Genomic DNA, 15,191 nt, shown 5'->3' on the forward strand with positions numbered 1-15,191 from the left:
GACGTGTTTCAGACCCTCCGCCCGTCCCACTGAGAAACAGAATTCCTGTGTGCGGTGGGGAATCAGAGAGGGAAAGAGAAGCCGTGAAAGCGCTCGGTACGTTGGGCACACCTGCAGCGAGGGGAGGAGGCTCCACAGAAACTAACTGAGCGTCAGTTCAGGCCAAAGCGATGCGATTTTGTTAACAGGCCAGTGGATAGACGTGGGGGCAGCATCTTATAGAGAATGAGTGGGGGAGTGGGACTGACTGGGTTGCTCCGGGGGGAGCTAGCATGGATTCAGCCGGCTGAATGGCCTCCTCCTGTGCTGTAAATGACTCAATGACTACGAAAGGCCATTAAACATTTGTGGCACCAATTTAAAAACACTATTTCTTTCATTCAGCAATTCTCGGTTTATTCTGCCGCTCTGAGGGGTGTTCTTGCTGAGCAGGGAGGGAGTCAGTGTGTAGGTGCCAAGCGTCTGTTGTACACCACTGCCCTCTTGTGGTTTGAGATGGAGCAGCGCTGACAGGATCAGCTCCGACATTTAGACATTGGACATCTGACATTATTGTCACTCTGGTAAAGAGCAGTTTCTAAACAGAAGCAGGCAGAGAGTGACTGAGGAACTGAGAGTGTGGAGAGCAGGAGGCAGAAAGATAAAACGAAAGAAAGCGGTAGAGGGTGAGAGAATCACAGCGAGAGAGGCAGAAAGGGAGAGAGACAGAGGGAGAGACACAGAGGAAGAGACATAGAAGGAGAGACAGATCAAGAGAGAGACAGAGAGAGACACACGCACAGAGACGCAGAGAGAGAGACACACAGGGAAAGACGCAGAGAGGAGAGACAGAGAGAGAGAGACAGAGAGAGGGGCACAGAGGGCGAGACAGACAGAGAAATACAGAGAGAGACACAGGGAGGAGAGACAGACAGAGAGAGAGAGAGAGGGACAGCGGGAGAGACACAGACAGAGAGAGAGGGACAGTGGGAGAGACACAGACAGAGAGAGAGAGGGACAGAGGGAGAGACACAGACAGAGAGAGAGGGACAGAGGGAGAGACACAGAGGCAGCAAGTCAGAAAAAGAGAACAAGAGATAGAGACTGAGGTCAGGTTGAAAGGTAGATCAGGAGAGAGGCAGACTGCAAGGGGCAGAGGCAAAATGATGGACCGAGTGAGAAAGAGAATCAGATAGACAGATATCTGGACTCAGCAGGTTTGGCAGCATCTGTGGAGAGAGAAACAGGGTTAACGTTTCCAGTCCAATATGATTCTTATTCAGAATATTCGACTTGCAAAGTTAACTCTGTTCCTCTCTCCACAGACATTGAAGGACCTGCTGAGCTTTTCCAGCATTTTCTGTTTCCAGCACCCGTAATTTTTGCCCTTATTTTGCATTTTTGCCCTCAGGGAATTGAGGGGTTGTGGGGAGAGGTGGGAAGGTTGGGGTGAGCAACACCTCCATTGCTTCTGTCAGTAATTCCTTTAAATCTGTGCCCTCTCCTTCTTTATCCTTCCACCAGAGGGAACAGTTTCTCCCTCTCTACTCTGTCCGGACCCCTCATTATTTTGAACCACTCGAGCAAACCTCCTCTCGACCTTTTCTTCTGGAAAACTGCAGCTTTGCTAATCGATCCTCTTTGCTGAAGTCTCTCCATCCAAGAGTTCAGGTTAATGATGAAGAGGGAAAAAAAAGACTTGCATTTATATAGTGCCTTTCACGCCCTTAGGATGTCCCAAAGTGCCAATGAAGTATTTTTGAAGTGTAGTCACTATTGGGGCAGCCAATTTGTGCACAGCAAGCTCCCACAAACAACAATGGTCTATTTTGGTGACACTGGTTGAGAGAGGACTCCTCTGCTCTTCTTCAAATAGGATCTTTTACCAGGTGAGGTGAGAGTGACTGCCCTTGACATCAAGGCCGCATTTGACTGAGTGTGGCATCAAGGAGCCCTAGCAAAACTGGAGTCAATGGGAATCAGGGGGAAAACTCTCCGTTGGTTGGAGTCATACCCAGCACAAAGGAAGCTGGCTGTGGTTGTTTGAGATCAGTCATCTCAGATCCAGGACATCACTGCAGGAGTTCCTCAGGGTCGTGTCCTCGGCCCAACCATCTTCAGCTGCTTCATCAATGACCTTCCTTCCATCATAAGGTCAGAAGTGGGCATGTTCGCTGATGATTGCACAATGTTCAGCACCATTCGCGACTCCTCAGATACTGAAGCAGTCCATGTCCAAGTGCAGCAAGACCTGGACAATATCCAGGCTTGGGCTGACAAGTAACATTCACACCACACAAGTGCCAGGCAATGACCATCCCTAAAAAGAGAGAATACAGACATCGCCCCTTGATATTCAATGGCATTACCATGCTGAGTCCCTCATTATCAGCATCCTGGGGGTTACCTTTGACTAGAAACTGAACTGGACCAGACATATAAATACTGTGGCTACAAGAGCAGGTCAGAGGCTAGGGATTGTGCGACAAGTAACTCCTGATTCCCCAAAGCCTGTCCACCATCTACAAGGCACAGGTCAGGAGTGTGGTGGAATACTCCCCACTTGCCTGGATGAGTGCAGCCCCCACAGCACTGAAGGAGCTGGACACCGTCCAGGACAAAGCAGCCTCGCTTGATTGGCACCACATCCACAAACATTCACTCCCTTCACCAGAGACGGACAGGGTGAAAAAAGGATAGGAGTGCAGTTTGAAGGAGTTTCCGCACAGTCAACAGTTTGTGTGGGACAGTTACTAACTGTGGGGTTGAAGCTTCTGTGTAATTAGATACTGTCAGGACTATCAATAGCTGCAGGAGGATTAGTGTATGGGTGTTGGGTGGCCATTGCTAATCGGAATCCTGAGGAGACCCAGAGGTTTGCAGACGCCTGCACTCAGACTAATATAGCCTCACTCCCTAACCCCTCCCTCATGTTGAACCTCTCCCTCATGAAGCTCACTCCCATCCCAAAATGGCCAATTCTTCCCTCCCCTGGGTTTGTGAGAATTGGTGGACGTGTGAGAGAGGAATATTGAAGCTCATAGTCATCACACACAGAGAGGCACACACATACACAGACACACACACACAGACACACACACACAGACACAGGTACACACACACACACTCAGACACTCACACACACACATGCACATTCACAGAGACATACACATGCAGACACACACACACACACACACACAGACACACAGACACAGGTACACACACACACACACACGCAGACACACACACACACACACACACACACACTCACAAACACAGACACAGACATACAGACACACTCAGACACACACACACACACACACACACACACACAGACACACACACACACACATACACAGACACACAGACACAGGTACACACACACACACTCACAAACACAGACACAGACACACAGACACACTCAGACACATACACACACACACACTCACAAACACAGACACACAGACACACTCAGACACACACACACACACAAACACACACACACAGACACAAACACAGACACACATACACACACACACACACACAAACACAGACACACACATACACACACACACACACACACACACACACTCAGACACACACACACACACAGACTCAGACACACACACAGGCAGACATGCACACACAAACACACATCCACACACACACAGGCAGACATGCACACACACACACAGACGCACGCACACAGACATGCATGCACGCACGCACACACACAAACACACAGACAATCCCCCCACATAGACAGACAGACATAAACACACACATATACACACACATACAGACACACAGGCACACAGACACATGGAGACACATAGACACAGACACAAACCACAGACAGGCACAAAGACAGACAGCCATACAGAAATATATATACACACACACGCGGCAGACAAACACACATACACACACATACACAGACACCCACACACACATGCGCAACAGGCATACACATAGAGACACACATATACACATAGAGAGACACACAAATGAAGACTCATACAGACACACACATAGACACACACTCATGCACAGAAACACACTCCCACGCACAATTCATATTCACACACAATCACAGACACACACTCAGAGACACAGAGACACTCAGACACACAGATCACATCAAGCAACTATAAGGACATGAACACACACACGTACTCACAGTCACACACATACATTCCCAAACACATGCTTCCTCATTCAGTTATGCACATATTCACTACATTCTAATACCCATACAGGCACAGGCCCAGCCACAGCCACACAGACACACACAAAGACCCTAACACACATGTGCACAGAAACACATGAACATGCAGACACAATGGTTCTTTCCATCAGGGATCAGTGCATTCTGTTAATGAAGGCTTATTGACCTGAAACATTAACTCTGTTTCCCTCTCCACAGATGCTGCCAGACCTGATGAGTGTTTCCAGTGTTTTCAGTTTTTATTTCAGCACCTGCAGTGTTTTGCTGTTGTCTCTCCTGAATGTTCACCCCTCCCCGGCCAGCTCACCAGCACTGAGGGCAAGTATTGCCCCCTATACTGGCAACCGAGGACCATTGGCTCAAAAGCCTCACTTGGCAGTGGATTGACACACTGAACCTGCTGAGCCCCATCTGTTAATAGGATATTAATTATATTGTTAAGATACACAGGTTGAAAGGAATTGCTTAATTAAGTACCTAGAGTACTTGTAAAGAGAAACTGCTGGAAGTTGGCAGGTAGGAAACAAACATATGTAATGCCACATTCTGTAAATAAACCAACGATCAAGAAAAGTATTAGTGTCCAGTTTAATACTTTTCCAACTGGCTTGGACATGGATTAACACTGCCTTTCAAGAAAGTTTCCATTTGCCAACTCTGAGCCCTGGAATCGTGGCAGGGACCCTGGAAGCGTGGGTGCTTCCTCTTCTGGCATTAGGAACTGGTGATGTTAATTACATTCAGCGTGTTCACATTCACAATCTTTTACCATAGTTACAAGGGCATTCTAATTATGTGGAATTTACTGGAACTGTACGAAACACTAGACAAGCCACAATTGGAATACTACGTGCAGTTCTGGTCACCATACTATAGGAAAGATATCACCTTACATATCACTGAAAAGAGAGACATGTTGTCAAAGTTTTTCATCTTGCACTCACCAGGACCAATGCAAGAATGCCAAATTTCAAACGAACACAACAATTTATATTACAGGAGAAAAGGGAGCTGATTGGTTGGCAAGTCGACTCTGATTAGCTGAGGCGTTGCCATGGAGAAAGCAATAGGGAACTATAGGCTCCCCAAGCTCCTGGGTAATTCAGGAAAGGTGCAAGGCTTGGACATATTCCTTTAGTTTGCACAGAACTGGTCCCTGTGTATGAATGTACATTGCTTATAGCAAGCATAAATGAGCCACATTATGAGCTTGGCTGATTATCTTAAAATAGTAGTTAATGTAGTTATCAGCATACTCAGGAATTGAATTTCCAACCAGTCTCCTGTAGTATAAATTGTTGTCATTGTTTGAAATTTGGCATTCTTGCATTTGTCCTGATGAATGCAAAACAATAAGCTTAGACAACATACTTCTACAGGAATGTTAAAGATTTGTGGGGATTTTTCCTGGAATGGAGGAGAGGTTGGACAGCCTGGGATTGTTCTCTTTGGAAAAGAGGAGGCTGAGGGAAGACCTCACTGAAGTGTACAAAATCACGAGGGAGTCTAGAGGGAGTGGATTGGAAGTCCCTATTCCCCTTGTTTGAGGAGTCTTTAATCAGGGGGCATAGATTTAGGGCAAGAGGTGCAAGGCTTAAAGGCGATTTGGGGGCAAATTTTCACCCAGCGGGTGGTGGGGATCTGGGATTCATTTCCTGAAAGGGTGGTTGACACAAACACTCATAATATTTAAAAAAGTACCTGGATATGCACTTACAGTGACAAAACATACAAAGCTACGGATCAAGAGCCGGAAAGTGGGATTAGGCTGGGTGGCTGACATCTGCCTCTGTACCTCTTGCCTCCTCACTGTCCAAGGCCCCGTACACTCCTTCCAGGTGAAGCAGCGTTTCACTTGGATTCCATTCAATTTATTCCAGTGTATTCCACTGCTCACAACGCACTCTCCTCCACACTGGGGAAGACCAAACGCAGACAGGGTGACTGCTTTGCGGAACAACTGCACTCAGTCCACAAGCCTGACCATGACCTAGCCAACCGCTCGCCATTTCAGTTCGTCATCATCATGTTCACAGTTCTGTCCCCGGCCTGTTGCAATGTTCCAGTGAAGCCCAAAGCGAGCTGGAGCAACAGCACCTCATCTTCACCTCACTTTAAAGCCTTCTGAACTCACATTGAGTTCAACAACTCCAGACCATGAACCCTGTCCTCCATTTTGTATTCTTTTCCCCAAGTGCCAGTCTCCATCTTGTTCTCATGTTTTGTTCTCAGACGGCACTGACCTTTATTCTGCTATTAACACCTACTCTGGACCAATGCTTCGTTCCTTGACTACATCCATTACCACTCTCTTTGACTTTTGTTGCATGACATCTTCGTCAGTTAATCTCCCCTCGCCCTCTAACCTATCCCTGACCTTCCCCTTTTTGCTCCACCTGCCCCTCCGCCCCCCCTCCCATTTCAACAGCAGAAACCCCATCACATTCCTGCCTCTCCGGTTCTGAAGAAGAGTATATTGGACTCGAAGTGTTAACTCTGTACGGACTCGAAGGGTTAACTCTGTATCTCTTTCCACAGGTGCTGCTAAGGCCTGTCACATTTTCCCAGAACTCTCTCTGTTTATTTCAGATCTCCAGCATCTTGCTTAGTGTGGATGGCTGCTTGTAGGCCAGCACAGGCATGACGGAACGAATGGCCTCCTTCTGTGCTGTAAGCCTCTCTGATTCTATGAGGTACACACAGATATGGGGATTGATGGAAGGAACAGGGTGTCAGGAGGGGAGCAGATAGCATCTTATCACTGGGGCTCTGAGGTATCAGGGGTGAGGGAGAGGGCAGTCAATTCTAGTGTGTTTCTTATTTTTAAGAATCACTCGGCAGATATTTGGTCCCAAGGTAAAAAGGAAAGAGAATATCCATTTATCTAAGTGCCTCTCGAGACACGACAGGGGACTGCTGTGAGGGAGACAGACTATCTCTGGGTATCGACAACAGTGGTTAAAGAGTATGGAAATGACCATAGCCAATGCTTAACATGTCTGTTCAGGGTTCCTTCTCCTTTACTTTCTCTGAGGTGTTAATTAATTAACTTAAGTGGAGGGTTTTTTTATATTCATTCTTGGGATGTGGGTGTCGCTGGCTGGACCAGTATTTGTTGCCCATCCCTAATTGCCCCTTGAGAAGGTGGTGGTGAGCTGCCTTCTTGAACCGCTGCAGTCCCTGTGGTGTAGGTACACCCACAGTGCTGTTAGGGAGGGAGTTCCAGGATTTTGACCCAGTGACAGTGAAGGAACGGCGATATATTTCCAAGTCAGTATGGTGTGTGGCTTGGAGGGGAATTTCCAGGCGGTGGTGTTCCCATCTATCTGCTGCCTTTGTCCTTCCAGATAGTAGAAGTTTGTGGGTTTGGAAGGTGCTGCCACAGGAGCCTTGGTGAGTTTCTGCAGAGCATCTTGTAGGTGGTACACACACTGCTGCTACTGTGCATCGGTGGTGGAGGGAGTGAATGTTGAAGGTGGTGGATGGGGTGCCAATCAAGCGGGGCTGCTTTGTCCTGGATGGTGTCAAGCTTCTTGAGTGTTGTTGGAGTTGCACTCATCCAAGCAAGTGGAGAGTATTCCATCACACTCCTGACTTGTGCCTTGTAGGTGGTGGACAGGCTTTGGGGAGCCAGGAGGTGAGTTACCCATTGCATGATTCCTAGCCTCTGACCTACTCTTGCAGCCACAGTATTTATATGGCTAGTCCAGTTCAGTTTCTGGTCAATAGTAAACCCCCCAAGGATGTTGATAGTGGGGGAGTCAGTGATGGTAATGCCATTGAACATCAAGGGGCGATGGTTGGATTCTCTCTTGTTGGAGATGGTCATTGCCTGGCACTTGTGTGGTGTGAATGTTACTTGCCACTTGTCAGCCCAAGTCTGGATATTGTCCAGGTCTTGCTGCATTTGGACATGGACTGCTTCAGTATCTGAGGAGTCATGAATGGTTCTAACATTGTGCAATCATCAGCGAACATCCCCACTTCTGACCTTATGATGGAAGGAAGGTCATTGATGAAGCAGCTGAATATGGTTCGGCACAGGATACTACCCTGAGGAACTCCTGCAGTGATGTCCTGGAGCTGAGATGACTGATCTCCAACAACCACAACCATCTTCCTTTGTGCTGGGTATGACTCCAAGCAGAGAGTTTTCCCCTGATTCCCATTGACTCCAGTTTTGCTAGAGCTCCTTGTTGCCACACTCGGTCAAATGCGGCCTTGATGTCAAGGGCAGTCACTCTCACCTCACCTCTTGAGTTCATTTCTTTTGTCCATGTTTGGACCAAGGCTGCAGTGAGGTCAGGCAGTGAGTGGCTCTGGCAGAACTGGGTGTTAAGAGACCAAAAGGGATCAGAGGCTTGTGCGGAGATTGCGGTAACAATATCATTTTCTTGGGTTCTGTTCTGTTTGGGCGAATACTTTTGTAAAGGGGCCAAGAACTCTTAGACTCCAGGAAATGGGAGTCTTTTACTGAACACCTAAAGAGTGTTGTTGTGCTCACTGGTTCAGTATTTCTGTGTTTAATTATAAATCAGGTAAGTAATCTATGCTCACTGTGCTCGATTGGTTAAGCCTGGGTGCTGACCCAGAGCAAAGTAAACAGACACCACAGAAGCTACTAGAAGCTGAGCTGTAAGCATGAGTGCTGATATTTTGTGATTGCAGAGATATTTTAAAACTCATGTAAATAAGGCTGTTGCACACTTAGAAATTAGTGTCATCTCTACATTTCTCTGGGATATTCAGAATGCACAACTGATGTCTCGAAGTGTTTCACGCCACAGAGACAACACGTAATCCAGGCTGACACTCCCATGGGAGTGCTGCACTGTCAGGGGTGCCGTATTTCAGGTGAGACGTTAAAACAGGTGGATGTAAACGATCCCATTGGTGCTATTTTGAAGAAGAGCAGGGGAGTTACCCCTGGCACCTTGGCCAATATTTACCCCTCAATCAAAGTCAGAAAAACAGATGACCTGGGCCACAATGACACTGCTGTTCACAGGAGCTTGCTGTCTGTAAATTGGCTACCGCGTTTCCTACATTTCAACAGCGACCACACTTCAAAAGTCTTTCAGTGGTTGCAAAGCACTTTGGGACACCTTTGGGTCATGTAAGGTGCTAAATAAATGCAGGCGTTTCTTTTTTTTTTATCCATAGTTAATCTCCAGCGCCGGAAGCAAACCCGAAGGCCTTATAAGTTTTCACTGACGAGGATCAGATCCAGAGGGTGGGAGGGGAGACAGAGGTGTTCTGAATGTTCCCTTTAGCCAATCCAGGCAGACGGGCTGTGCTGGAAACTCTGTCGAGCCAGTTGTCGTTGCCCGAGATGGGAAGGATTATGGCCACTTCGTGAAAAGGAGTCACACTGCTAAAAATAGGCAGTTAGCGTGGGTCAGGTTGGGGAATGCATCCTGATAAGCTGCACCCTGGGAGGGGGAAGGGACCTCAGGGTGACAATGGCTGTTCTTGCCTCAGAGAGTGTAATGTTGCCTATACCTCTGCCCCCATCCTGATATGTTTCCATGCTGGGTTAGGTGTGAGACGTGAGCCTTGACCACAGTTGTGTTTCCAGTTGGTGGTGTCATGGGCAAAAGAAGGAGTATGGGGAGGGTGGGGGAGATGATTCTTAAGGAAATCAGCCACCTCCTGATGGTTGCCTAGTGACCCCAATCCTGTTGGAGAAATCGAGTGTGTGTGTGTGTGTCAGGTAAGACCACCAACAACAGCTTACATTTATGTAGCACCCACCCCAACTCTTAACAACCCGAGGCGCTTCACAGGGTTTGATTTGACACCAAGCCACCTAAAAGCTTGGTCAATGACGGAAATTTGGAGCAAGAAAGAGAGGCAGAGGCTCAGGGAAGAAATTTCAGAGCTTAGGGCCCAGGTAGTTGAAGTCGAGGCCACCAGTGGTACCACGGTTAAAATCAAGGATGCACAAGAGGCTGGAATTGGAGATATCTTCACAGGGTTGTAGGGCCAGAGGAGATTACACAGAGGATATCTCCCCTTGTGGAGGGGTCTAGAACTAGGGAGCACAGTTTAAAAATTAGGGTTCTCCCACTAAAGACTGAGATGAGGAGAAATTTTCTCTCACTGAGGGTCGTTATTATGTAGAATTTTCTTCCCCAGACAGCAGTGGAGGCTGGGTCATTGAATACATTCAAAAGTGAGTGAGACAGATATTTGATCAACAAGGGAGTCAAGGGTTATGGGGAACCAGCAGGAAAGTGGAGTTAAGGCCACAATCAGACGAGCCATGGTCTTAGCTACTGGCAGCACAGACTCACTGGGCCAAATGGCCTACTCCTGCTCGTAAATATCTTGTGAGATGGTGCCTTTTACATATTCAACAAATACCCTCAATTTTAAAATCCCTCCATGGCCTCAACCCCTTGCGATCTCTGCAATCTCCTCCAGCCCTACAACCGTCTGAGATCCCTGCTCTCCCACAATTCCAGCCTCTTGTGCATCCTCGATTTTAATCGCTGCACCTTGCCTTAGCTACCTGGGCCCTAATCTCTGGAATTCCCTCCCTAAGCCTCTCCTCTTCTCGTTCCTCCTTTAAGATGCTCCTCCAAATCTCCCTCATTGAGAGGGATAACCCTTTAGATGGCGCTAAAGGGTTAATGCTGGATGTGTAAATAGACAGTCGACATCATCAGTAATGTCAGATCACATGACGACAGAGTATGTTGAGAGACAGTTCCATGTAGAGCCTCGTGCTAAGCCTTGTATTGGACATAGTTAGTAGAAAGTTTATTAAAGTAAAGTTTTCCAACAGTCTTGCTTCCAACAGCCTCTATTGATCCTAACCAAGGACAACCTCGTGTAAGATCCACAACGATGCTAACAGAATGCTTAATAAAGTTAGCCAGCTCCTAATGGCTGCCTAGTGACCCCAATCCCATTGGAGAAATTGGGTGCGGCTGTCGGGTAAGACCAACAACGACAACTTGAATTTATATGGCACCCACGGTGCTTCAAGTCCCAAGGTGCTTCACAGCGGCGTTATCCAATAAGATTTGACACCGAGGACAGGTGGTGAAGAACTTGATCAATGAGGGAGATTTGGAGGAGCATCTTAAAGGAGGAAAGAAAGGAGGAGAGGCTTAGGGAGGGAATTCCAGAGATTAGGGCCCAGGTAGCTAAGGCAAGGTGCAGCGATTAAAATCGCGGATGCACAAGAGGCTGGAATTGTGGGAGAGCAGGGATCTCAGAGGGTTGTAGGGCTGGAGGAGATTGCAGTGATCAGCGAGGGGTGAGGTCATGGAGGGATTTCAAAATCGAGGGGTAGTCAGATTGGGCCCTGCTGAATAACCCAACCATTCAGGCTACGGGCCTGAAGAGCGGCAAGGGTGTGGAAGGTTCTAGAGCGAACTCGCGCAACCTGTAACCTAAATAAGGAGCTTGTTCCCTCAGAAGAAGGTTGGTGAGGTTTGGCTAAAGCAGAATAAATCACTGAGTCACACAACCAGAACAAGAGGGAGATTTTCCAACCCTCTCCCATTTTAATAATTTATCACAGGTTCATATTCCGTATGGAGCACCCAGCACCACATTCCACCACCCACCCCGGCCCCACCAAAACAGGCAGCATGGGGGAAAAAGCACGGGCGCGTCCAGTTTAATAAGACAAAATGAGCAGATTTTTAAATAAATACCGACACAACAATGGGCCGGGAGCAGGGCCATAGAGAAAAAAGTAATTGGAGGATTGAATTTAACCGTGCAGTTTTATTCTTTGAGTCTCATTAGAGATTTGAGACCCAATGCATGTGGGATTGGATTGAAAACTATAAGTAAGACAGGTTATACCAGGATCTGATCACTTTGGGGACAGGGGGCAGGGAGACAGATTAGCTCTGGGTGGACAACAGTGGTTAAAGAGTATGGGAATGATTGTCGCCAATGTTTAAAAGGCCTGTGCAGCATTCCTCCTTTATTTTTGTGGAGGTGTTAATTAGTGAACTTAAATGAAGGGCTTGATGAGGGTTAATACTGACCGAGAGGGGTCAGAGGCTTGTGCAGAGTGCTTTCTGTAATGGAGGAAGTAGCATTTTCCAAGGGAAAGGGGTCGAGTCACTTAATGAGGAGACCGGACCTCAATCAGCCTGTAAAAGCCTGGGCCTAACAGTGAGGGCCCCCCACCGCCCTTTACCCCCACTCCCACAACCCCCCACCCTCGCCAATCCTCTTCACCAGCCCGGAGGTGGAAGCTCCTTTGCTCAATCCCCAGTCCTTTACCTCGGTTCGTTCCCAGGCAAAAGCCGGCCTCCCGTTGCCAGCTGATAGTAGGTGGTGGTGGTAGGCTTCAGTGTCTCGCTAGGCCCCGTGAGACCGGTGAAGAGTCATCCAGGCTCGGCCCAAACCGGGGTCAGGCGTGGGCCCTCCCCTGAAAGGGGGCCCCAGTGAAGCGTTCAGGTATTTCAAAGGCCGGCTGCATTTAACAGGCGAGTCCTTGGAAATCTTCATGATGGGTTGGGGTTTGGCTCCCGAGGGAAGATGAGGGGGAGGCTTAGGGCCGTTGGGATTTACCCCCCTCCCCCCCCACCTCTCCTATGCAATGGATTCTGTGTTGTTACAAGGGGCTCACTTGGAGTAAGTTTTGAACTTTGGGGATTTCTTTAAAAAAAAAGATCAGTGACACAGTTCATCAGCACAAAGCGTTACAGGCGGAGGTGTGAAGTGGCATCTGTTTCCAAACAGCTGGCTCTCCGGCCTCCAGACCACACACTGACAGAACTAATGCTCTGGCTGCTCGAAGATGTTGGCGATGGATCTGAAAGAGAAAAGATCATGAATCCAAATCGCCCCCGATCAGAACAAAGCTGCCTTTACCCAATCAGAAACTGGGGAACACTCACAGCAAAAAAAACTGCTGTACCAATCCCATCACTCACTCCATCCCCATCACTCACTCCATCCCCATCACTCACTCCATCCCCATCACTCACTCCATCCCCATCACTCACTCCATCCCCATCACTCCGTCCCCATCACTAACTCAATCCCCATCACTCACTCCATCCCCATCACTCCATCCCCATCACTCACTCCATCCCCATCCCCATCACTCACTCCATCCCCATCACTCACTCCATCCCCATCACTCCATCCCCATCACTCCGTCCCCATCACTAACTCAATCCCCATCACTCACTCCATCCCCATCACTCCATCCCCATCACTCACTCCATCCCCATCCCCATCACTCACTCCATCCCCATCACTCACTCCATCCCCATCACTCACTCCATCCCCATCACTCACTCCATCCCCATCACTAACTCCATCCCCATCACTCCATCCCCATCACTCCGTCCCCATCACTCACTCCATCCCCATCACTCCGTCCCCATCACTAACTCAATCCCCATCACTCACTCCATCCCCATCACTCACTCCATCCGCATCACTCACTCCATCCCCATCACTCACTCCATCCCCATCACTCACTCCATCCCCATCACTCACTCCATCCCCATCACTCCGTCCCCATCACTCACTCCATCCCCATCACTCACTCCATCCCCATCACTCACTCCATCCCCATCACTCCGTCCCCATCACTCACTCCATCCCCATCACTCACTCCATCCCCATCACTCACTCCATCCCCATCACTCCGTCCCCATCACTCACTCCATCCCCATCACTCACTCCATCCGCATCACTCACTCCATCCCCATCACTCACTCCATCCCCATCACTCACTCCATCCCCATCACTCCATCCCCATCACTCACTCCATCCCCATCACTCACTCCATCCGCATCACTCACTCCATCCCCATCACTCACTCCATCCCCATCACTCACTCCATCCCCATCACTCCGTCCCCATCACTAATTCCATCCCCATCACTCACTCCATCCCCATCACTCACTCCATCCCCATCACTCCATCCCCATCACTCCGTCCCCATCACTCACTCCATCCGCATCACTCACTCCATCCCCATCACTCCATCCCCATCACTCCGTCCCCATCACTCACTCCATCCCCATCACTCACTCCATCCCCATCACTCCATCCCCATCACTCCGTCCCCATCACTCACTCCATCCCCATCACTCACTCCATCCCCATCACTCACTCCATCCCCATCACTCACTCCATTCCCATCACTCACTCCATCCCCATCACTCACTCCATCCCCATCACTCACTCCATCCCCATCACTCCGTCCCCATCACTCACTCCATCCCCATCACTCCGTCCCCATCACTCACTCCATCCCATCACTCACTCCATCCCCATCACTCACTCCATCCGCATCACTCCATCCCCATCACTCACTCCATCCCCATCACTCACTCCATCCGCATCACTCACTCCATCCCCATCACTCACTCCATCCCCATCACTCACTCCATCCCCATCACTCCATCCCCATCACTCCGTCCCCATCACTAACTCCATCCCCATCACTCACTTAATCCCCATCACTCACTCCATCCCCATCACTCCATCCCCATCACTCACTCCATCCCCATCACTCACTCCATCCCCATCACTCCGTCCCCATCACTCACTCCATCCCCATCACTCACTCCATCCCCATCACTCCGTCCCCATCACTAACTCAATCCCCATCACTCACTCCATCCCCATCCCCATCACTCACTCCATCCCCATCACTAACTCCATCCCCATCACTCACTCCATCCCCATCACTCACTCCATCCGCATCACTCCATCCCCATCACTCACTCCATCCCCATCACTCACTCCATCCGCATCACTCACTCCATCCCCATCACTCACTCCATCCCCATCACTCACTCCATCCGCATCACTCCATCCCCATCACTCCATCCCCATCACTCCGTCCCCATCACTCCATCCCCATCACTCACTCCATCCCCATCACTCACTCCATCCCCATCACTCCATCCCCATCACTCACTCCATCCCCATCACTCACTCCATCCCCATCACTCCGTCCCCATCACTCACTCAATCCCCATCACTC

The 15,191-nt window shown here is 49.0% G+C and overlaps 1 protein-coding gene across 1 annotated transcript in view; it reads right to left on the reverse strand.

The window, feature by feature from the left end:
• Window positions 1-12,902: 12,902 nt before the first annotated feature.
• Window positions 12,903-15,191, reverse strand: part of LOC121271775 (fibrinogen-binding protein) — a 51,299-nt gene continuing 49,010 nt past the window's right edge. Inside the window, exon 6 of the mRNA XM_041178037.1 lies at window positions 12,903-12,995. Coding sequence (XP_041033971.1) covers window positions 12,959-12,995 — 37 coding nt within the window. The 3' untranslated portion in view covers window positions 12,903-12,958. The remainder of the gene's footprint in view (window positions 12,996-15,191) is intronic.

The sequence above is a fragment of the Carcharodon carcharias genome, chromosome 31 (genome assembly GCF_017639515.1).
Source record: "Carcharodon carcharias isolate sCarCar2 chromosome 31, sCarCar2.pri, whole genome shotgun sequence".
Lineage (NCBI taxonomy): Eukaryota > Metazoa > Chordata > Chondrichthyes > Lamniformes > Lamnidae > Carcharodon > Carcharodon carcharias.